This window comes from Xiphophorus maculatus, chromosome 19 (genome assembly GCF_002775205.1).
Source record: "Xiphophorus maculatus strain JP 163 A chromosome 19, X_maculatus-5.0-male, whole genome shotgun sequence".
NCBI lineage: Eukaryota > Metazoa > Chordata > Actinopteri > Cyprinodontiformes > Poeciliidae > Xiphophorus > Xiphophorus maculatus.
In genome coordinates, this window is record NC_036461.1 from 3,531,319 (window position 1) to 3,555,777 (window position 24,459).

At 36.0% G+C, this 24,459-nt stretch overlaps 1 protein-coding gene across 3 annotated transcripts in view; it reads left to right on the forward strand.

Moving 5' to 3' along the window:
- Positions 1 to 364: 364 nt before the first annotated feature.
- The window catches only part of begain (brain enriched guanylate kinase associated), a 47,808-nt gene continuing 23,713 nt past the window's right edge, over positions 365 to 24,459 (forward strand). The window contains exons 1-4 of one of the 3 annotated variants that reach the window (XM_023353349.1): positions 365 to 447; positions 5,418 to 5,449; positions 19,441 to 19,602; positions 24,099 to 24,165. In XM_023353349.1, coding sequence (XP_023209117.1) covers positions 5,433 to 5,449; positions 19,441 to 19,602; positions 24,099 to 24,165 — 246 coding nt within the window. In that variant the 5' untranslated portion in view covers positions 365 to 447; positions 5,418 to 5,432. Of the gene's footprint in view, positions 448 to 5,417; positions 5,450 to 5,538; positions 5,694 to 17,637; positions 17,878 to 19,440; positions 19,603 to 24,098; positions 24,166 to 24,459 lie in introns of those variants that run through there. The other 2 variants (XM_023353348.1, XM_005801299.2) reach the window with 2 other exon arrangements.

Consider the following 24,459-nt stretch of genomic DNA (forward strand, 5'->3'; position numbering starts at 1 on the left):
ACGCAGCCGACCACTGGGAGGTTCTATCTGGAGACGGACATTGACAGAGTGAGGCGGCTGGATGAGCTTGTCGCTAATGGCACCCTGGGGAGAGAAAAGAGCCTAACCAGTTTGGAGAAAGGAAAGGAGAGGGGAAACCGGATTCCATGGGAGAGAAACGGAGAGTTGGGATCAGAGAAAGACAGGAAGGAAAGAAAGAAGAGAAAAGACTACCCAGGGGAGCTAGGTCGAGGAGGAGAGAAAGGCAGACAAAGTGATAAAGAGAGAGAAAAACCTTCCTGGGAGCAAAACCAAAAGGTGGAAAGAGGGAGAGAAAAGGACAAGAAAGCAGGATTTCCAAGTTATGAGCAGCGTCTGTGTCAGCCATGTCCTGCTTTCAGCTGGCCAGAAGGATTTCCTAGAGTCTCCTACAGGTCTACGTCACTGCCCAGGCCTGTGAACATCGCTGTGAGTATCTCTGGGTAACTGTACGTTGATCGATTGGTTTAAGGTATCAGCAACTTCCGTCTGATATCGACACGTTTTAGTCAAGTTCAATCAAGTTTATTGGTACAGCCCACATTGGCAAAAAGGCAATTCAAAATGCTTTACACCATAAAAACGTCGGAGTACCTCAAAATTGTACTCAAGTAAAAAAATATTTGGTGAAAAGTTTAATGAAGTACTGAAAAACTGTTCAAATTATCAATCATTTCATATTTTAAAATTACATAATCAGAGCAAAATATAAAGTTAAGTAGAAATGTTGGTATTTTAACCACAATAATTGATGTAAGTAACAAAACATATTAATAAAATGTTTCCAAATCAGTTTCTTTCAATAAAAAACTTTTGAAACTTTGACAAAAACTGCAGGTCTGTGTAAAACATGTTTGGGTTTCAGTGGGTAGAAAACCCAGAAATTTTACTCAAGAGTAGCGATACTTCAAAACAAAATTACTCAAAATAAGTTAAACGTACAGCATAGTAAAAATATTCCTAGAGGTAAAGTTACAAAGTAAGTAATTGAGTAGATGTAACTAGTTGCTATCTAACTCTGGTCACCATTACAATTAGTCCAAATCATCAATACACATCAGATGTGTTGATCAATGCTAATATTACTAATCAAAGCCAGTTCTGATCAGGTGGAGTTTTTGATCTGGATTTAAAGGAGCTCAGTGTTTCGGCTGTTTTGCAGTTGAGTTGGGGGCGTGGCCAGCAGCAACTTATTTGGATTTAAAGTGACAGAGCCCCTAAAAACGCTCCTTCTGAAAGAAGCTCAAGAGTAAAATCTAATCATCTAGGAATGATTTTTGAGCAAAAACAATTAAATCAATATATTTAGTATAACTTATAGACTTGTCCTAATCCAGGAGTCTCTAACTCCAGTCCTCGAGGGCCGCAGTCCTGCAGTTTTTAGATGTACCACTGGAATGAAATGGCTTAATTACCTCCTCCTTGTGTAGATCAGTTCTCCAGAGCCTTGCTAATGACCTAATTATTCTGTTCAGGTGGTGCAGCAGAGGCTCATCTAAACGTTGCAGGACTGCGGCCCTCAAGGACTGGAGTTTGAGACCTCTGTCCTAATCTGTTCAAGAAAGCTAAAGATAAAACTTAGAGTCTGTTTTTCATAAGGTAGAAAATCAGCAGTGGAATCAAATCATTGGACAAGCACACCACACCTTTCAGATTTTTATAATTAAAACATTTTGTAAAAGACTACAGTTAGCTAATGAAGTACATCAGAGTGAGCATAATCTATGTATGGTATGAGATATTAGTAATGCCAAAGTAACAAACTACATTTAACAGAAAGGTTCAGAAGATCTGGAGCGACCAGCGTTAACAGCTGATTTCTAACAAGTAGCAGAAAAAAGAAACCGGCTTCCTGCAAAAGTGATTCCATTGTTGTTAGCTTGGCAGAAACCCAGTCCGACTCCTCTATTGGCTCAATGCTGAAGTAACTAGTTACATTTACTCAATTACTTTTACTTGAGTAACTTTATTATGAGGTAATTTTACTACTTAAGTAAAATCTCTGGATTTTCTACCCCCTAAATGAAAAACAAACATGTTTTAACCCAGAGGTTCCCAAAGATTTTCTGGGCCCCCCGATGGATTACAATTAAATCCCCAAAAAGAAAAAAAAAAATCAACTGGGCTCACATCGTTCAACCAGACATAAACCTAAACACTATAGTTTCAAACTCCACTGAAGTTTATTTCACACTTCAGGTTGCAACAAGACAAACTACAAACCATCTTTACAGTGAAACACATCTGTGTAACTTTTTGGTTTTTTTCGTTCATCCATATCACTTCCTGCGCCGCCACTGCAATAGCATTGTGCCCCTCTAGGGGGCGCGCCCCACACTTTGGGAACCACTGAATTAACCAGAAATTCACCAGACACAAACACAGCTGATGTTTTGGTTAAAGTTTCTGAAGTTTTTTATTGAAAGGAACTGGACAAAATGTCAGTGTTATTTTTTGTTACTTTTATGAATTACTGTCATTTACACCCCTAAAATACCAACATTTCCTCTTAACTTTATACTTTGATCCGTCTGATGGTGTAATTTTTAGATATGATCATTTGAACAGTCACTCAGTACTTGAATAGAGTTTTTACCAAATACTTTTTTACTCTTACTTGAGTTATTTCTTGGACGGCTACTTTTTACTTTTTACTTGAGTTAAAACATGAAAATATATTGAAGTAGTGCTACTTTTACAACTTTTGGGTTCTGTCCTCCTCTGTCAGACGCAGAGTCGGGAATAATCTCGCTAATAAAGCTTTATAAACCAGCGGTGTCCAAAGTGTGGCCCGTGGGCCATTTCTGGCTCTTGCATTGATTTTGTACGGCCCCCAACTGCAATTAAAAAATTATACAAATTTGGCCCGTAGATGCAGATGGAGACTTTTAGTTCGTAATCAGGGTTAAAATTGTTAACATAAATTACTTACACAGGAAAATGTAAAGTACAACACAAAGTATTTGTGTTTTTATAACCAACAGACTTTTAATGAAAAGCCAACTTTGCTTTTCATTAAAAATTAGCTTGTATTCTTTATTAAACTTGTCTAAATACAGCACCATTTTGAAACAAAATGACCCAAAACATGTTCTTATTACTGAAAATAAATTTTTCGACTGAGCCCAAAATAAACTGAAAACTATTTTTCTTTTAATCCAGCAAACATGGGTAATAAAAAAAATTCAGAAATTGTGAGAGTAATATCAAAAATTTTCTATAAAAAAACAAACAAGGAAGTATGGTGGAAAAAAAACAACTAATATTTAGAACAATATCAGAAATGCTCTAAAAAAAAAACTCTGAAGTTTCATCATTCTGAATGTAGAAAATTCCTGAAATTAATCACAAAACTTCAGAGTTTTTGTTGGAAATTTGCTCTTTTTTCCTGTCTATAATTACCCTAATGCACCGTCGTAAAAATCCCTTTCAAATTTTGGATCTGAAATGAATATCAGACTTCTTTATTAGATTCATTTAAGGTTGATTTTTTTTGAGTCAACCATTTTGGCCCACATTGCAAACATTTGGACACCCCCTGTTATAAGCAAATAAAACATTCAGAGGTGATGAATGCATATTTTTATTCCCAGTTCGTTGCCTCCATTTTTCCAGGCTTGCCCTCTGCAGAGAGGGTTGGATGGATGGAGGGGGGATTACTCTGCTGTCTCATTCAGTGGCTGTATGAGTCATCCTGCTGTATCATTCACTATGTTTCTAACACCCACACAGCAGCTCGGCTACACGCGCTCACAAACACTCTCCCCGCTCCCATAAACTGTATGTTCCCACTGCGTACCTGTGACATTTATTGATACACCTTACTGATTCCTCCACATTAAACCCCAGGGGCTGGCTGGAGCCACGCCTGCACACAAACACCTGCAACATTCTCCAAAAACACACATAGAAATGTGGTTTTATCATTCATATGTTGATTCTGCACCAGAAATACCAAATATTTTAGCCTGTACACGTCTTTAAATCTTTCTTTCATGCATAATTCATGGTCACAAACAAGACTTGCTCTCCTGTTTTCCTTGCTTATATGTAATGTTGCATTCATGCAAGGTGCCACTTTGAATCAGGATATAACTTTACAATAGATGGCTAATGAATATGTGATTCATTCATTTACAAACACTTTATAAATCATTAACAACTGTTTATTATGCATTAATTAAGGAGACATAATCTATCGGTTTCTTGAGCCAAATCTGCCATCATGCTAAACATTTAGCATTTACAAACATTGTGGCTATGTCACAATATTAGCATATAATGTATGCTAATTTAGCATATTTTAATTTAGCATAGATTATATGCTAATCTTTTTAGCATATAATCTCCTTCTCCCCTTTATTTAATGCATAATAAACAGTTCTTAATAGGGATGGATGGTATATCGGCACCAACATCGGTATCGGCCGATATTTGTCATATTTTAAAGTATCGGTTTGGTAAATAAAACTGGGCTGGTGTGAATAACTGAATTATTTTTATCTTGTTGCCTTCTGTTATATATCAAAAGTGGTGAAATATATAAAATATTGGTAAATATTGGTAATCGGCTATAAGAGCAATATTAAAATTGGATATCGGCTCAAATTTTCAGATCGGTGCATCCTCAGTTACTAATGATTTATAAAGCATTCATAGATTAATTAATGACATTTCTTTAAGTTTTTATTAGCTACAGGGTGGTAAAAATAAGCATAAAGCTCTAAATCTAACTTTGGATCAGTGTATCTTTGTCGTGTCCGGGACACTTGGAATCCAAGCTTGTTGACTTTTCACTTATTTTCCTTTAATTCTTTTGTTTTTCTGTGTTTCCACTAAGTAAATAAACCCTAATCAATCACCTTTGGGTACTTTCTCTCTGCATTTGCAGTACAGCATAAATAAATACCAGTAATCAGCTACAACAATAATAATAAAATCGGATATCAATATCGGCCCAAATCCCCAGTTATTAATAATGAACTATAAAACCTTCATACATTAATTGATAACATTTCTGTATATTTATTAGCCATTAAGTGGTCAGCAATAAACAAAGACATAATTCTAATTCAAACCACACTTGGAATCCAAATTTGTTTACCTTTTTACTTATTTTGCTTTAAATCTTTTTGTTTTTCTGTGTTTCCGATAAGTAAATAAACCCTAATGGATCACCGTTGGGTACTTTCTCTCTGCATCTGCAGTACAGCATAAACATATCTTTTCTTCTGCTCTGTTCCCCTCCCTCTTCTGTACAGCGAGTGTAAAATAATGGATATATTTGTTTGCTGAGGCACAGAGACCCTTTAAACAGCAGATAAGAGGTGCAGCAGCAGATAAATCTGCCTGATAAATGCACGCAATCATTTCATCCCGTTTTCTCCTCCTCCTCCCAGGAATCTGATGGAGAGATGCGGCACGACAAGAGGTAAGCCACTTCCACTTTTACCTCCACTCTCCTCCCTCCATCACTCCCACAACTCCTCCTCCTCCGTTCAATTCGTGGCTCTACCCTTCTCTCCGTTTTCTCCTCTCCCTCTTCGCGGAGTCTCCAGTCAGAATTGGAGGAGTCTTTTTTTTTTCTGAATGCAATAAGCTCTGAGGAGGGATCCACAGACACATGATTTTTGTGATCTTATCTTTCCGAAAATGAGGCGAAAAGCTGCTAAGCGGTAAGGCTGTGATCCGGACATGACTGAGTGTAGTTGCTGTGTCACATAATGACTGTTTGGAGCGCGGTTCTTCTGCTGTCCATGTGTTGCATCGTCACAGAGCAAACGGTGCGCTACGATGACGGGAGAATGGGGAGTAAATTGAATTTAACTGCTTGTAAGACACTGCAGCAAAAACAGCTGACAGTTTGTTTCACTTGCAGCAATTCTGTGCTTATTTATTCAATTATTTATTTTCTGTTGTCATTAGGATTTTATTAATGTGCGAATGATGAGGCGCCAAGTGTTCCTCACAGCCCTCAATTAGCTGCTGTATTGACGGGGAAGATGGTACCACAGAGAGCCAATTACAGCTGAACAAGCACATCATGAGGAAGAAAAAATACAAAAAAAGTTCCTCTCTTTAAGACCGACTCCTCACCTGGTGCAGACTAAATAAATATTTAGTTTAAAACTGTGGCATTCGGGCCTGAATGAGAAGTAAATATCTAATTCTCAAAGTGAATACAGGTTTTACGTTTGTAAGAGAAATATTTAACTTGGTAACAAAATATTTAGTTTGCATCTAAATATTTAGGTTGTAAACAGAATGTGAAACTTGCTGATTAAATATTTAGTTTGAAATTGTGGCATTTGTGATTAAGTTGAAGGTAAATATCTGGTTTTTAAACTGAAAACAGCTTGTAAGTTTGTAAACTACAAAAATAGTTTGGTAACCAGATATTTAATTTGTAAGAGAAATATTTATCTTGGTACTTAAATATTTAGTTTAAAGCTGTGGCAATGCTATATAGATAAGAACTAAATATTTAGTAACTAGATATTTAGCTTGTAAGATAAATATTTAACTTGATAGCTTAATATTTAGTTTCCATCTAAATATTTAGATTGTAAACAAAATGTTAAGCTTGCTAACTAAATATTTAGTTTGAAACGGTGGCATTTATATATAAATGAGAGCTAAATATTTAGTTTGGTAAGGAGATATTTCGTTTTTAAGCAAAATATTTAGTTTGTACGTTATATTTAGCTTGCTAATTGAATATTCAGTTTGAAATTGTGGTAGTTTTATATGAATGTTTTTTGTGATATTTTCTCGTCCACTTCAAAAACCTAAAAAGTTACTAAACATTATTGTCTAGTTTCTAGTGCAAATATCTTAGTTCACTTGAAATAAGTCAAAACTAAATTACCCGGCAAGATACATTAGCTTGTTTAAGTCCATAATTATTAAATACCAATTAAAAACATTCTAGTTCTGTTGATTTTTTCCCTCTTGTAACATGGAAAAAATGTCTTGTTTTCCACGTATTGTTTACAAAATGTCCTCCATTTTTATAAACCCTGTTTTGGTGTTTTTAGTTCATCATTGGTCAATAAATGGCAAACAGTTCGTGATTTCATCAATTTTAAGGAAGTATTAACATAAAACAAGTTCCTTCATGTCGCTGAAAACTTCGTTATAATTAAGTTTTGTCTTATTTCCAGTGTACTGAGATATTTAGACTATTTTGCAGAGTATTTATGTTGATTTTGCAAATACATTCTGTTTTTTGTGATCTATTACAAACTCAAATTCCAAAATATAATTCAAAAATACTTCCCTGATCCTGAAGGGAAATTAAATGTTGTAAGTCAAATGAAGTCAGATTCTTCAGAGAGTTATTGCAGAAAGATTCCTCGTAGCAGTCTGTATTACAGTGAATCTGAAGAAGCCTCTGACTGAAGACACTCTGTTTTCCCATCAAAGTTTTGCCGTCACATATGACAAAATGTAAAAAAGCTTATTTGGTTTTAAAACTTTTGCAAGACAGTAGAACTGGTCAAGTAGCTTATTGAGACATTAAATCTTTGATTAGACCTCTACAAATATTTTATCAACTTTACTAAAACCGTCAACGCCTTTAAGACGTCATAAATCCACAATTTGAGAAAACTGCTTAAAGTGTCTTTGTTTATCCGTCTGCAGGCTTTGACTAAGCCAGGCACGTAGCCCACAGAAGCAGATGCTCTGTGAAGTCTCCCTTCAGGTTCGCCTGGAGCAGTTTACCACCTCCTTGCTCTTTCATTCTCCTGCCTAATTATTTCCAAGACAGGAAGATCAGAGATTTACGCAGGCACCGTTTCTGAGGGAGGGCTACTGTAGCATCCGAAACGGGTTTCTGAACGACCCGTGTTGGAGAAAACGCCAGAGATTTTGGATGTTTTTGTTTCTTTTCTTCAGCGTGTGAGAGAGAAAGTGCACCGGTGTTTGGATTTTTTAAATGATTTTTATTTTGACTTGTTGCTTAGTCGCCCTCGTCACTCCAGCATCTGTTTTGGATTATCGTTATTGTAAAAGTTACACAGTGTTATTCCTATATTTACAATTGTTTCAGCTCAAAACTAACTAAACAGATTTAGGTCTGAAATTTAGTTTCTAAACTAAATATTTAGTTTTAAAATGAAATGTTTAGTTTGGAAATTTAATCTTAAGTTTGGAAACTAAATATTTAATTAAGATGATAATTAGTTCCCAAATAAATATTTAATTTGGAGCTGATATTTAGTTTTCAAACTAATTATTTAGTTCCAAAATACTTATTTTCCAACCTAAATATTTAATTCAGACCTAAATATTTATCTTGTATTTAAATATTTAGCTATAAGGTAAATTTTATATATATTAAATATTCAGCTAAATATTTAACTCAATATTTAATTACAGGGTTGTAGCTATTTTAGCAAGCAAGGCAAATATTTTGTTTATAGCTAAATATTTAGTTCCTAATGAAATATTGATTATCCAAGCATTTAATTTCCAAACTAAATATTTAGCTTCATATGTAGCAAACAAGCTAAATATTTAGCTTGTTTCACTAACTAGCACTTCCTGTAAACGGCCTCGTCATGATGTCAGCGGGTCGGGTATAAACTGGAAGGACGCTTTGGGTCGGTTTAGAAACAATCAGAACCGAAACAGTTAAGAACCTTACAATCTTAATAAAAAACAAAGTTTTAAAAAATGAGATTAGTGAATTTAGAGTTTCATAATATTTTTGCCATATTTTTATCCTTTAAGCAAACTTACTGTAAACTAGAACCGTGTTGTCATGGCAACAACCCGTTTCCAATCAACATACAGCACGAGTTGTTTGTCTCTTCTCTTTACTGTAGTTTTAAAGATCATGAAAAGAGCTGCTCTCTGCCTGCGGCGTTAGCATGAAGAGCTACCACCGTTTTCAGCAAATGAACAAAATAAAAAAATATGTTTCATCAGTGCTTTCGCTGGTTAAATATTTAAGGAAGAGGCTGTTATTATGAAAAATATTAAATTCATTGAGTTTGTTTTGCTTTTCAGATCTTAACTTGACCTGATGAATAAGTGGGGTTAGAAATGTTTATTTTTATTTAATTGTGACTTTTGATTGTCTAATTCAATCAGAAGTCAATTCATTAAAACTAATAAGTTTTAATTAGTTTTTACAGTGGGTTTGCTAGTTTTTATTAGTTAAATATGATTTTATTTCAGCTCAATTTTATCAGTTATAGTAGTTGTTTTAGTTTTACATACTTTGGTTATTTTTTAGGTGGAGAATTCAAAAAGGTCAAAGTATTGTATCTATTGATCGATTACTCAACAGGAGACACTATTTTCAAAAAATGTATTAAATTATTATTACAACCAGCAACAGTTGGTTGGCTGCTGATTAGTTTAATTAGCTGACTGCTTATGAGGGGGAAATAATTTCATAAACTACTAATAAATAAATTAATGAACACAAAACGAATGTTATTATATCCATCATTTCTGTATGTTTTAGTCAGTTTTATAAAAACATGACAGTTCCAGTTAGTCATAGTCTTTCCTTATCAATTACCGTTTTATAAATGCCAGTTTTTGTCATTTAAGCTTGCTATATTAAGGTTGTGAAGAAGTTGATTCAGTCAGTTTTGGTTTGAAGGTTTCAGGGGAAGCTTTAACTTCCTGTCTCATGTCTTACACTGCAAAAGCAAAGTTTTACCAAGTATTTTTGGTCTAGTTTCTAGTGCTAATATCTTAGTACACTTGAAATAAGACAAAACTAACGAGTTACTTTTTTAGCAAGACATAAGAGCTTCTTTTAAGTCAATATCTACATGTCTATTATGAATTGTTGACTTAAAACAAGCTCTTATTTTTTGTGAAAAGTTACTTGGAAGGTATTTTGAGTTTCAGACATTTGCACTAGAAACTAAATCAAAAATACTTGGTAAAAGTTTGTATTATTGTCTGAATAATAAGACAACAACAAAGCAAGTGTCTCTTCCAACATATACAGTGAAAAATAGCAGCTGACCAAACGTGCTGGAGCTCCTCGTGGGTTGCTAGGTAACGGCTGGGCTAGGTTGGGGTTGCTAGGTAACGGCCCATGGAATGTGACTCAACTTGTTACAATAAAAATAATCCGCCAGTGGAACTGAGCCTTTTTCATCAATAGTAAGAAATTGTTTACTTAAAACTCCTGGAGCGAGTATTATGCAAACATTTTGATGCTTGTTTAAAAGACATATTTCATGATTTTTACAACTGCAGTTGTGTTCAAGCTTGCAGTTCATGATAATTATATGTTTCCATATCTAAAATTAGGAAATATTCTTTTAAAATTTGTCAAGACTTTTTAAAAATGTTTCAAATTTAATACAAATATCTCTAAAATAGCACCACAAAATTTGTGATTTTGACTGCAAAAAATTACAAAAACCATTGAAAAATCTATCCTGTATATCTGGATATTCAGACACTTAAGGCTTTAGTTGCTGCCCAAAAATGATTTTAAAGTAAACTGGTAGTTATTTGTAACTTTTAAGTTACAAATAATTGAAATTGAAATATTCCTTACAAATATTTAAAAATGTCATTTTGATTACAAAACAATTTAAAACTCCTGGAGGATAACCTATCATCTGGGTGCATATCCAGACTTTCCTGCTGTCCAAAAATGATTTTAAAATCAACTGGAAGGTTTTATTTGTACCTTTTAACATGTTGTGATATTTGGACATTAAGTTGAGACATAAAGTTGTCCTGCTTATGAGATCCTTATAGTTTTGCGCTTGAGTTTTCGATCAGCTGTCCTTCTTCCAAAGTGTTGATGTTGCACATCAGTTGCAGTAGTTGCCTCAAGGCAGCAAATCTGGTTGATTAATCACCGTTGTTGCTCCAGTGATTTAATCCCTAGCTGTGTTTTTCTGACGTGAACAGGAGACGAACGTGTTTCTGGAGGGAAGACACGTTTTGTATCCCCTCATGTAAAGCCTGAAACACGGTGAGGCAGCTGTAGCTCAGGAGGAAGCGCGGCTTACCGATCGCTTCCATCCCAAGAGTCCCAAATCCAAACGCCGAAGGGTTGGTGGGTAAAAACGAAACCCTGCTTTGCCTCTGGTGCAAACATTGCTGCTGTGCATGTGCAGTAATTAAAAGAAAACTATTTTAAAGGTCCACTATTATGCTGGGAAAAAGGGTGGGCATTTATCATTTATTGTGATAAATGTCTTATCAAGATAAGAATTTAGATTTATTATTGCCACAATAAATTCAAATTAATGCTGTTAAAAGCTTCCAAAACTGTCTGCATTGTTAAGATTTATAGTAGAAAATTCTAAAATTTTACTCAGATAAAAGTAGAAATACTTCATAATACAATTACTCAAGTAAAAGTAAAAAGTACAGCGAAGTAAAAATACTCCTAAAACACTTCCAGTTTACTACAATTCCTAGAGTAAATGCACAGATATTATGAGTAGCAACATGGTTGGCTAGCAGAGTTAGCAACGGCGTCATTTAGCACAGCGTTAGCTTATGCTAACTGACAAATCATGTTCCTGCCAAACAATAATATCAAACACAGAACATTTAAGGGGCAGCAGCTATTAGGATTTAGTTGTTTTGATAAAAAAAATGCAACAATATTAACTAGATATGTTTTCCTTCACACTGGTGAGTGTTGCTGGTGGATAACTACATGATTATGACCTGATCAAAAACTTTCATATTGTCATTACATTTTCATTATCAAAATGTAGTTTTCTCTAATTACAACCAAATGAATGATTGCACCCAACAAAGACACATCTCCAGTTATCCTTCTTGCAGTAATAAGATGCTTAACTATTTCCTACAGAAGCTGATGTATTTGTGCTGCGAGTTCAGAGAAGATGGCACTGTGGTCATTAAAGTTTAATGCCCTTACTTGGCCTCTGTGAGCGGCGCATGTTGCAGGTAGCAGCTCCCATACTGTAGCTTGTTCCCAGTAAATCAACATGCTAACGTCTCTCCCTTGTAAAAGGAAAACATATGTTGGCCGTTAGAGATTTTTATGTGTTTTCTCTGACTCCTCTTCCAGAACTAAGCTGCAGGTGAGGCCATTATTGAGAAACAAGAGCAAAAGCAGAGGATGTGTTATTTTAATCATATCATTTTAACGGTGTTGTGTTTTTAAGCCTTTCAGCCATTTATTGTAGCCCCTGTAGAGCACGCTGTCAAATAACCGTGACAAGTTCGAAGGCATTTCAGATTAATGGGTTTACTTATACTTTCATCTGCACTACAAACTTGTCTGAAAACCTGTGAGGAATGCTGACGGAAGGGAATAGTGATTGATTTTCAAGTCTTTTGCTGTCAAAATTTGTTCTATTTGCCAAAACAACACCTCAAGCACCATAATCTGTTTGTCTCTTAGAGAGTTGTGTCATTTAAAGGTGATCTATTGTACTTCTCTGAAAAGGTTAGGATGCGTCTATGGACCATAAAAACATTTTCGTTACTTTTATTGCACGACACCATTCTTGGATAATGAGGCCACGGCAACCCCAACTCAATGTTTCACTCGCTCTTGAAAATACGGCAAACAGATGAGCAATTATACAACCGTACACCTTCAAAAAGCAGAAGTAGAGCCTCCTGCACAACCTACAAGAATGCAGCAAGTGGTTTTTGGATGATAAGTTAGCAATAAACCATTGTACAGCTCATGCAATGGTAAAACCAGCGGACCAAATGTGCCGGAACTCAGCTTCGGTTGCTAGGTGATGGGCGGAACTCAGCTTCGGTTGCTAGGTGACAGGCGGAACTCAGCTTCGGTTGCTAGGACAGCCTGGGCTTCATTTGGGTTGCTACATTCTGGAGATTTTTTAACCTCGTTATTTTCCAGAGACTAAACAACATGAAGTTATTGCCATAAAACTGTCTAGGTGTTCATTTTTGTATTTTTTTTTATTGCTTGGGCTATTTTTAGAAGCAGCAGAGACTCAAATGGACGTACAAAAACATTCAAACTGTGAATTTTGCATACTAGGTCCCCTTTAAAGCCCTCACTGTATCCAGCAGGACAGCAGTAATTGTTTGCATACGAGCACACAGCAATCCAGGAACTATTCCAGTCCCTTTTTTGTGCTCCTTTCCTGCTACTAGTAGATAAGAAAACAAGCATAGCAACAATATTAACCATGCTTCCAGAAACAGCCATTGTTTCTTAAGCCAATGCTGAGAGGCAATTAAAAACCGTAAGAGTAGTCCTGGCATTAGAAGTGGCAGCCAGCAACAAAGCGTTTATTATGGCCTATTGTTGAACTGCTAGCCTGTCCGCTCTGATAAAACATGCTAAAACATGCATAAAACAGTTTCTTGGTTTGTTTTGATGCCATGCCTCCTCGGCTCACCGCTTAAATATTAATAGCCATGAAATGTGGCAAAATGTTCTTGTGAGTGTCCCTTTCCAACTGTTGGCGTTTTGAGACAGAGATCCTCCTTAGTGAGATGAGCGTCTAAAAGATGAAAATGTCATCAGCCTATATCTGCTGCAGCTACATCCCATTTATTATTTTGTATTATTACTTCTTTATTTAACCAGGTAAACCCCGTTGAGATCTAGATCTCATTTTCAAGAGGGACCTGGGCAAAAAATTTGCAATACATAGCAACCTGGTACAAGATAAAAACAATTAATAGATATGCACAAGTATAAAACAATACATAATGCTGAGAGAGAGTGCAATGATAGGTAAAGCGAACAGGAGAAAGTGAAATAATGACTTCTGGTGGGATTTTCTAGTAGTAAGGGTGACAGATGTATACATGAATGTTTTATTTAAACATATCAGCCGAGATGTTGGCATTTCTGTGTAATAAACTAGAGCTGTATGCTGCAAAACAAAACAAAATCTTACCAAGTAATTGTGCTCTAGTTTGTAGTGCAAATATCTTAGTACACTTGAAATAAGGCAAAACTAACTTACAAGTAACTTTTCAGCAAGATATAAGACCTTGTTTTAAGTCAATAATTCCTTAATAATGATAGAAAAGTACAAATTCTAAATTGCAGATTATTTTACCAACATGGGGAAAATGTCTTGTTATAAGTGAAATAATTTGCCAATTAACCCACTGAACACTCAAAGAACTTGAAATTGTCCCTACAGTAACACAAAATCTTATATGTACAACCTGAAATGAAAATATTAGCCTCTGAACTCACTTATTGTTGTCGTCTTTGTTTATACTAATGAAAAAGCTGGCGCTGTTTGGTAAATGTGCCTGGCCGTGACCAAACCATAAAGACGTCAGCGGCATTTTGAGTTATTTGCAGGTTCTTAAAATGTCTATTCTCAGCTTTCCAATGATGGACAACACATGGAAATCAAAAAATAAGTTATTACTGCAAGCGTAACAGGCCTAAAAGTGTGATATTTTTGAAATTTATAAACATAGTACAATTTGTATCATGCTGGCTTTGGCAGAAACAAATGATTTCCTCCCAAAGGAAACCCAATGTACATAATTATTTTATCGTGTAAAATAATTACGGTGTTTGGATGCAGTTAGTCAGTGCGGGGTGCAGCACTGCTCACTGCCTCTCCACCATTATATATGCACTCAGCACAGCCAGCATAATGGCACACTTTGTATGAAAATAGTATTCTACAAACAAAAGTTCTGCAATTCAACCTGAGAAGCTGAAAAATATTCCTACAAACATGAATTTCTCCCATCAAATTTGAATTCAAAAATGCTTTATTTATCCCAATAAATCCGGGTGTCCAAAGTCAGCAGAACTCACGGGCCCAAAAAATGTAGAAACAGAAATTTGGGCTTGATTTAACAAATTTATTCTGTCATTAAGAAAAAGATTTTAAGTCACCTTCTTTGAAAACACTTGCAATATTTATCCAAGTTTAATAAATTAAATAAAAGCTGATTTAGGCACAGCCACGTCTGCAAAGTCTTAACATTTTCTGCTCTAAGAAAATTACAATAAATTTTTTATCAGTGTAATAATCTTACCCTGATTAAAAATAAAACGTTTACATCTGCACCTGTGATGGAAAGGCCACATTTTTATCATGCTTGAATTGCAGTTGGGGGTCTGCAGAAAATCGCTCCAAGGGCCACAAATGGCCCCCAGGCCGCACTTTGGACACCCCTGCAATGAAGGGAGATTAAAAACAATCATGCAAGTAATCCTGGTGTCTTTTCTTTCCACTGGTATCTTCAGCTTCACTTAATACATTTATCCATTAATATTTTTAAACACAATCCTTTGGTAAGCCAACTGTATGCGTCACACTTTACAGTAATTAAACCGTCGTTTCCATGCAGCACCTTGCGGACCACAGTTTGAGAAATTCTCCTTTAAAATCTTAAATAAATCTGTATTCGCTACAAGTCTTAGAAATTAAGACCAAATCAAACTTTTTATGCTGCTGAAGCTATGAAATTGTGAGCTAGCCTCTTGATTAGATAACCTTCCCTATAACGATCTTCACAGCAGCTCTGAGAAATTATGTTTTTAGTTTATCAAACGCTGTTAAATTATAGAAGATATGTGGCCTTCAGTTTGTTCTGTTCCTTTTTGACACCCATTGTGGAGCAGAGCTGCTTGCAATCCTCTTAACTAAAGTGGATTTTATCCATTTGAAAGAGCAGAGTTATTGTTTATTTGAACATTTTATCACAGGGCATTGCTCGGAAATGTGTGTGTTTTTGCACTGATAGCTGTAAGTCTCATAAAATCTGATTTAATAAAGAGAGATGTGCAGCTTATAATTGCAAGTGACAGGTTATTAAGTTCTTACAGCGTGGGAGATCCGAGTTCAAGCCTCAGGAGATTAGTTGTAGTGTGTAAAATAAATTAATGCCACTGCTCAGACTCTTCCAGCACAACATGTTGATTTTGAATTTATTTAGATAAAAGTATCTCCAAAATTGCTTAAAAATTGAAGATCTGCCAACACAAAGACATAAAAAATAAGAGCTAGCCCTATGCTAAGTGGTTTTCCACTTTACTCAAGATTAGCCGCTTAGCTTTTAGATATTCTCGTGTTTTTTTAGCTCGTAAATTTTGTTTAGACAAAATAAATCTGCTCTCCACTGAGTTTGTCTTGTGCATCAACTTCCACAGCTGCTGTGAAAGAGAGCTGCAAGCGATCCACTTAAGAAAAATGATTATTATCCATTTGAAGGAAGTTTTTTCTTCATTGTCTTACATTGCACACCTCACAAATGCATGTTTGCACTAAACGAGCCTCAATCTGGCCTTAATGAAGAGAGATGTTCACCTCACGCTTCAAAATGGCGGGTTATTACGTTTTTACAGTGGAGGAGATCCAAGTTCAAGTACCAGCACTGCTTCTGCAAAGCACAAAATAAGCTAATGCTACCAGCCAGATGATGACACAGCAACATTATGATCATAAATGCATTTAAAACAAGGATGTCTCTAAAATTATTTTTTTAAAATTGATGTTTCTCTAGTGAAATTTTGCTTTTTTTATATACTATTGGACAGTTTCAACAAAGTGTTTGTTGTTGGTTTTTAACAACTTTAAACATCTGAATTAGCATCTCAAAGTCTTAAATAACTCCTGAACTGCGACCCCAAGTTAAAAGGAAATTAAGAGCAAGGCTTCATAGATTCAAAGGGGAGAGAAAGAAGCAGGAAGTTCAAACCACCAAGTAACAAATCCCCTATTCCATCGTCTCTCTAATAACACAAACAAATAGATTTAAAAAGAAGCGTCAAAAACAAATGAGGTGGATCAGCAGTGTTTGCCAAAGGCTGCTGGTATCATCCAGGACATGTTACTGTGGAATACCATCATCTCTGCTGCCTGGAAATTTAGCTGTTAGCATGTCGTGTTAGCATCTTCAGTCAGAGGCTTCTTGAGGTTTGTTGCGAGTCTGACTGCTACCAGACATCAACATCCACAAAACAAAAATTATATGAGTTAAGATAACATTTATATATTATATACATATATATATCTTTAAAAATGATCTGTAAGCAATTCTCTTAACTAAAACAGATGCTCTAGCAATTTTTTTCTCTCTCTGCAAACATCATGTCGCCTTGCAAATGCATGTTTGCACAGATAGCAACAAGTCTCCACAAATCTGGCTAGACGAAGAGAGACGTGCACCTCACGCTCGCAAGTGACAGGTTATTAGGTTCCTACGATGTGGGAGATCCAAGTTCAAGCAGAGGAAGCAGAAACCCACATGCATTAATCATAACTGATTTATTGAGAAATAACCTCAGAGGGCAGCTGGTCAATTTCTCTGAGCCCCACAGGGAACTGCGGTTTGCTGCTGCTGCATTAACATCCTCACAGCAAGACAAATCGTTTACCAATTCATTTTAGAAGTGAATACAAGACATAAATGTTATATTTAGTTTTCATATCTTTTAAACAGGTGATTAAAGATGTTAGAAAATAAGTTAAAATCTTTCATAGAAAGTGCAAATTTCAACATCATCTATTTTTTCTTATTTGTTGAATTTATGCAATTGATCCTCCAGCTCCAATCCGTCATACTCTGCAGACTCATGTTCTGAATGCAGATAAAATCAGTTTTTCTCTGCAAAGAATAAAATGTGCTGCTGAGTCCGTGAGGCTTCAAAGCTGTTTTTCTCTGCTCTCTTGCCAGGGTCATCACAGATAGCCGGCAACTATCTGGCTCCCCAGGCAAGACTTAAAGCTTTGACTTTTGGTATGCGGTTAGAATTCAAACCTCGGTTCAGCATTCAGTCGAGCAGCAGCAACAGCAGCAGAAGTAACAGCCGCACACACATGCAAACTGAGGCAGAGAGAAAACTATGAAAAAGATATATATTGGCAAAACAGCCCTGAAAAGCCAGAGAAATGGATGCAAACATCCAAAAAGAAGGTAAGAAAAATCGGCTTGGACCGTCGCTTTAAACTTTAAACATTGTTCATCTGCACATCTTCTATTATCCACCATCTGCTTCCAGTTAAACAAACAAATAAACCATTAATCTGATTATGGTGCTTTCTTTAACTGAAAAAGTCAGGAATCTAATGAAGTTAGGGTCATAAACAGTGGTGCCCCTAAAGGGGGGGATAAGGGGAACCATGACCACAACTGTGAAAAAACCCCAGCCATCTTGCTGATTCTGCTTTGTTGTCTTTCCAATTGATTGTTTTGTTCTTGTGAAGGTCTGAAATAAACCTAAACCTAACAGAAAAAGCTAACAGGTGAAGCTAATATGGGAAGCCAACAGGCAAAGCTAACAGCTATTTTGCTGATTGTGCATTATTGTGTTTTCAACTGATTGTTTTTGCAAACGTTTGAAATAAACCTAAACCTAACATGTTAAGCTAACAGGTGAAGCTAACAGGTGAATATAAATATTTTGCTGATTCTACTTCGTTGTCTTTCAATTTGCTTTTTTTTTCTTGCGAAGGTCTGAAATACACTTCAGCCAATATGCAGAAGTTTAATAATAAGCTAATGTTTACTTCAGAGCTTTTTTTTTATGAAGCTAAAAGCTAATATATTAGTGAAGCTGATATTTGTGTTTCCCCCCCAAGGTTTGTTGTTTTTCTATATGACTGTTTTGTTCTTGTGAAGGTCTGAAATAAACCAAAACCTAAAGTTAACAGGTAAAGCTAACATGTGATGCTACTAGGCGAAGCTAACAGCTATTTTGCTGACTGAATTGTTGTTGTTCCATCTGACTGTTTTGTTCTTACAAAGGTCTGAAATAAATCTAAAGCTAACAGCCAAGGCCAACATGTGAAGCTAACATTCAAAGCTAACATTTGGAGTTAACTAACTGCTAACTGTTTTGCTGATTCTGCATCGCTTTCTTTCCATCTGACAGTTTTGTTGAATGTCTGAAATAAAGCTGAAGCACTTTGAATGAACTTGATGCTGAAAATGTGCTATATAAATAAAATTACCTCACCTTAACTAACTGGTGAAGCTAACTGGTGAAGCTAACCGTACCTCTTAGTTGGCTGTGCAGAAACTTTGAGAGATGATGTTACTCAAATATCCATCAGTTCAGCTAAAAGTAAAAAATTATGGGTCTTCAGTTAGTGTGTTTAGTGTAAATTCTTAATTTTTCTTCCATTTTACCATCTAGCTAAAAGTGGAAGCACAGAAAGCTTCTGTTCTACATTTCCAGACCTCCTTGTGACTCACCAGTGGTCTGTGTCTGTGGCAAAAATCCGGTCCTCTACATTCTGAGATTGGATTAGGCCGATGTGTAATGAAATTCACCACTGCACCAATGGGAGATGTTTGTCCTGGTGGTGCAGCCTCACTGTGAATGGAACATTTTTAATATTCTTCCTACACTCATCTCCTCCTTCACACCCAAACCGAGTTACACTTCATCTGTACTTCACTCCCTCTGCCTTTCTTCGCCGTTTTCTCTCTGTTGTGACGATGAGATTCTCCTAACCGCCCCTAACATCTGTTCAGCTCTTTCCACGACCACAAGGACGACCTCCGCAAGCGCCTGTCGTTCACCACACACAAACTAGAGATGGTGGAGACGGAGTTCGACTCCACCCGGCAGTACCTGGAGACGGAGCTGCGGCGCGCCCAGGAGGAGCTGGAGAAATTCACAGAGAAGCTGCGCAGGTGTGTGCACCTGTGTGATAACTGAATCACGTGTTTGTACCGCACAATTACATGAAACCACCGAATGTTTCACAGTTTGAGAACGGGTTCCAGAGTGCAATGGTTCTGAAAACGTACCGGTGTCCGTTGTCGTGTAAACAGAGTAAATGGATCTTTTCTGTCAGGGTTCATGCATAGCATGACGCAAAACGTAGCTGCTTCCTACAATCCACAGAAGAAGAAGAAGAAACTACGGACAGTGCTGGTGTTACTACAAATTCGTGTTTCCCCCATCAGATGCGGTTCCCTCCGCGTCTCTTCACCTGTATTTTGCCCAGGTGGCAAAATACAGGTGTGCTTGTTCAGCGTTCTTATCTAGGGAACTACGGACACCGTGAAAGCTCAAACAACATGTTTCAGCGAAGTTACTCCACGAAGTCACTCCACTTTTTTCCAACTGCGCCCTGATCGGACGCACATAGTGCGTGTTTCCCTCCCCCGAGTATCTGGGAAAACGGTACCTGATGGGGAAACGCGAATCAACGTGTCTTCAAGTAGAATTTTTTTTTAAACACATGCGCACTTAGTTTCAAAGAACCTAGCACCAACTAGTGGCGTGGCGAGAGCATTACACGTTTACGATGTGTACCGTTACTGTGTAAACAAAGATTGTAATTAGAATGTCTTCATGTAAATGTGTTAACAGAAATCATTGTCATGTAAACAGGGCCTTAGTATTCTGTTTCTATGGCATCACATTCCTGCCAAAATCTGAGACAGATATATAACTTATATATATGCTTGTTGTTGTTTTTTTTTACATATTTGTTAAAACTGTCACTCTGTTGTTTGCTATGAGATAAATAGTCTGTGAAAAAAAATTAATTTCCTGCAAGTCCTCCCTGAGATACTGAAGAAATGCACCGACTAAAGAACAACCAATCAGACCAGGAGGAGGGTCTTAGCACTGTCAATCACCCTCATGTACTCCCTTAACTTACAGTTACAGGAAAACCATTTATCAGCCATTGTCAGCGGCTATACTAACAAGTCTGAGAAGTCATAACATGCTACACTGGCTGCAGCAAAGAGAAAGGAAAGAGAGGATGAGTGGTGATTGACAGCACTAAGACCCGCCTCCTGGCTCTGATTGGTTGTTTTTAGTTAGCACTGGGAAAAGGCAGAGAAACTTAATTTTTTTATTGATTAATGTCACAATATAGTGACAATTTAGACAAATATGTAAAACTTTTCTGTTTTGTGTCCATAGTTTAAAAATAAAATGTGTTAAATATTAATAATAGTACACATCCTCAAGCAAGTCGTTATCAACGTTCTTAAGCCTTATTTTAATCATAACATATATTTTATTTTAACCATTGTTTTACCAGTAAAACCTGGTCAATGGGATGTGACCAAGAGCCATTCTGGTGCAAAACATGCCAAACAAAAAAATTAAATCATCACAAAGACTTCACGGAATAATTTGGAGGTTTAAAAACACCAGTTATGATTTTCCTTTAAACTATTTCTAGGGAGAGTTTTAAATCAGTTTCAATGACTTTTGCTAATTATTCCATAACCAAGAAGCAGTGTAAGAAAAAGCTTTTATATTTTTTATTTCACTCCTGACTGGAGACACGTTTCCCAAGGCAGCTTTTTAAATAAATAATGATTTTTGCCACAAGAGCAAAGCAAAAAGTTCAGCATAAATGTGAAGTAAAAATAAAATCTAAGAGGAGACCGTTACACCTTTACAGGATGATGTAGCATAATTTAGCTTATTAAATTAATGTGAATACTCTTCTCAGTCTAATGATCTCGTATCACTCTGCAGGATTAAATCTTGACCTTTGCATTAAGTGAATTAGCACTAAAAATGTACTTCAGTTAACGATTGTATCAAAAATCTATGGGAACTGGTAATCAGCTTAATTTTATTATTAATCACATTAAGATCTAGAGTGCAGTGAAGCATTTCCTCTCTCTTTAGAGATTTCTTCTGTTTTTGCCACAGGTGTTATTACAATCAAGGACTTAAACATGTAATAATTACATAAAAGATTTTACTGGTAACTGTTTTTAAAGTTTTCACAAAATAAGCTTCTTCATATAAGAGAAATTTTGACAGGTAATTTCTTAAAATTCTTTGATTTCTAATTTGAAGTAGCTTTTAGAAAAAGCAGCTAAATTAGGTGGAAGGTCAAATTTAGCGTTAATAGATGAGAAAATGAAAAGGGAAGACGAATGGAAAAAATTATTTTTCCACCAATGTGTTAGTATCTTATTTAAACTTTTAGTCCAAGTTATAGAATTTTAATGCCTTTAAAAGATTTATGCGACGTTTAAAAGAGGCTTATTGCGCAAAATGAGCCGTTTCAAAAACCTCCAGAATGTAACATCACAAATAAGCAGGAACTCCCCGTTACCTAGCAACCCAGCAGAGTTCCGCCCGTTACCTAGCAACCTGAGCTGAGTTCCAACACACTTGGTCAGCTGGTTTTACTGATTAGTTCAATGGTTCCTGGAAAAGACAAGTGCTTTGTTGTTGACTCTTGATCCAGAAACCACTTGCTGCATTCTTGCGGGTTGTGCAGGAGGCACCACTTCTGCTTTTCAAAGATGTATGGTTGTATAATTGCGCATCTGTTTGCAGCCATTTTCAGATGTGAGTGTAAACATTGATTTGGTGGGCATGGCCAGCAGCTTATTTGGATTTAAAGTGACAGATCCCTAAAACAGACAGGCAGAACTGAACAGACTAAAATCTCATTATCCAAGATTAATTTTGTACAAAAAAATAAATTAAAAAATATGTTTTGTATCGCCCATCGATCTGTCCTAACCTGTTCAGGAAAGCATAACAGGTCACCTGCAAGCTTTGAGTTTATTTACCAGCTTGGTAAATAAACTTCAGAGCAGCAAGATTAAAAGCACCAGGATAGTGAAATAGTTGAATGTTTCCTGCAGCCACAGTAAAAATCAAAGCGATGAACCTGCTCTCTCAACAAACGTTCCCATTTTGGCAAAAATAAAAAGGGAGAACGCAGATAAAAGCTGTACAAAAATGTTCAGTCCCTATTTATTATGGGCTTTTAAACTCTAGAACGGTTCTGATTAGCTGATCTTGGTCGCCGCCCTCAGCATTGCCTCTGAAGATGACAGATTTTATTTCCCCTCTTTCTGCTGGCTTTACTTTGTTATGTCCAATTATAATCCTTATTTTGCCTCTCGCTCCTCTAACAGGCCTGAGTTTTATGGCTTGTTTTGTTTATGGTCTCCTGCGTCCACACTCCCCAGATCTGTCCGGTTAATGGAGCCATAAGCAGCAGTTTATAAAAGACATGAGTTAATATTATAATATGTGCTGAATAAAAAGGCGAGGTAGTAAAAGAAATGCTTCGACTGTAACTATTGATCCTTGGAAGTTTAATAGGAATACTGAAAGCAAGCCAGGGAGAAAAAAGGCTGCACAAAAAGCAGAAAACAAAAACTTTTACTTTTTACTCACTTAAATGTGGTTGTAACTGATAGATGTGGGCAGAAAGAATCTCCTGTAGCTGTCTGTGTTACAGCAGACTAAAAAAGCCTCTGATTTGTAGCATTCAAATCTCATGAAGCCAAAATTTGGGTTGAGTATCTTGAACCTTTGCACAATCATCTCCAGAGGTTTAAAACAATCCCCGTTATACTATATGGTCAATGTGTTTCCATTGACCATATAGTTGCACAATTTGAAATTATGAAAATAAACGTTCTTAATGGAAACACGCAAATTTAGAAAAAAATGTTTTTGCGCTTTATGAAACCAAAATTTGTTCATTTCGCAAAATGGAAACAGTTTTATCACATCACACAATTCATGTGATCAACAACCAGATGTTACTACTGGTGGAAACGCCAAAAAAGACGACAGGAAGTAGTTGGAGGATTATGGCGCAGCGTGTTTTTTGATGACTTAAACTTATTCACATGTAAATTTAATTGTGATTCTCTTTTAATGGAATCGCTGAAGTTGCAAAATTGTGTTTTTCATTTTTGACAATAGTGGAAAATCAACAAAATTTTCTAACATTTGTAATAGAAGTCCAGAAATCTGGTGATCACATTTTTACTCACTGGTTCTGATCTGTCATCAGCTGTTTAGAAGCTAAAAATATATTTTTTTCAAGTCTGTGAATGCACCATACCCATCAAGTTGCACTAATGACACTTTTTTCCAGTGGAAAAACACTCAAAGTTAGATATTTTCTATATCAGCGGAAGAACAGAAAATAAAAAAGCTGTTAAAAGCTCAATAGACAAGGACAGTTCAATATTTCACACAGAAAGGTGCGTAAAATGTACGTACCTTTCTTTTGTTGAGAGAAAATTTCAAAATTTGAGATTCCAAATCACCCAAAAAATCTCTCAGGGAAAGATGATTATCATTATTATATACAATTCTTTTTATGAATGTTTTAGTTCATATTTTTCTTGCTCTTTATTGTTTTCTTTGTTTTCTTTGGTATTTTTAGGATCCAAAGTAGTTACTCGTCTCTTCAGAGGATCAACCAGGATTTAGAGGACAAGATGTGCAGGACGGTAGGAAAACCTGATATTTCATAACATAAATCTCACCTTATTTTACTTTAAAAAACATTTCTGTCAGGAGGTGCAATCAAAGTCTATTGATTATATATTTAATAGATTGGTTTTGACTTTCCCTTCTTGTCCAGCTTCTCGGTTTTTACATAAAAACATTTCATTGTTGCTTTTTAATGCCTTCATTCTCTGAAGGCATTTTTATATCTGAAATGTTCCACTTCATAAATAACATGAATTATTTTGATATAATGTGCTGAATTTTATTCAGATAGAATATAAATAGAAATTTGT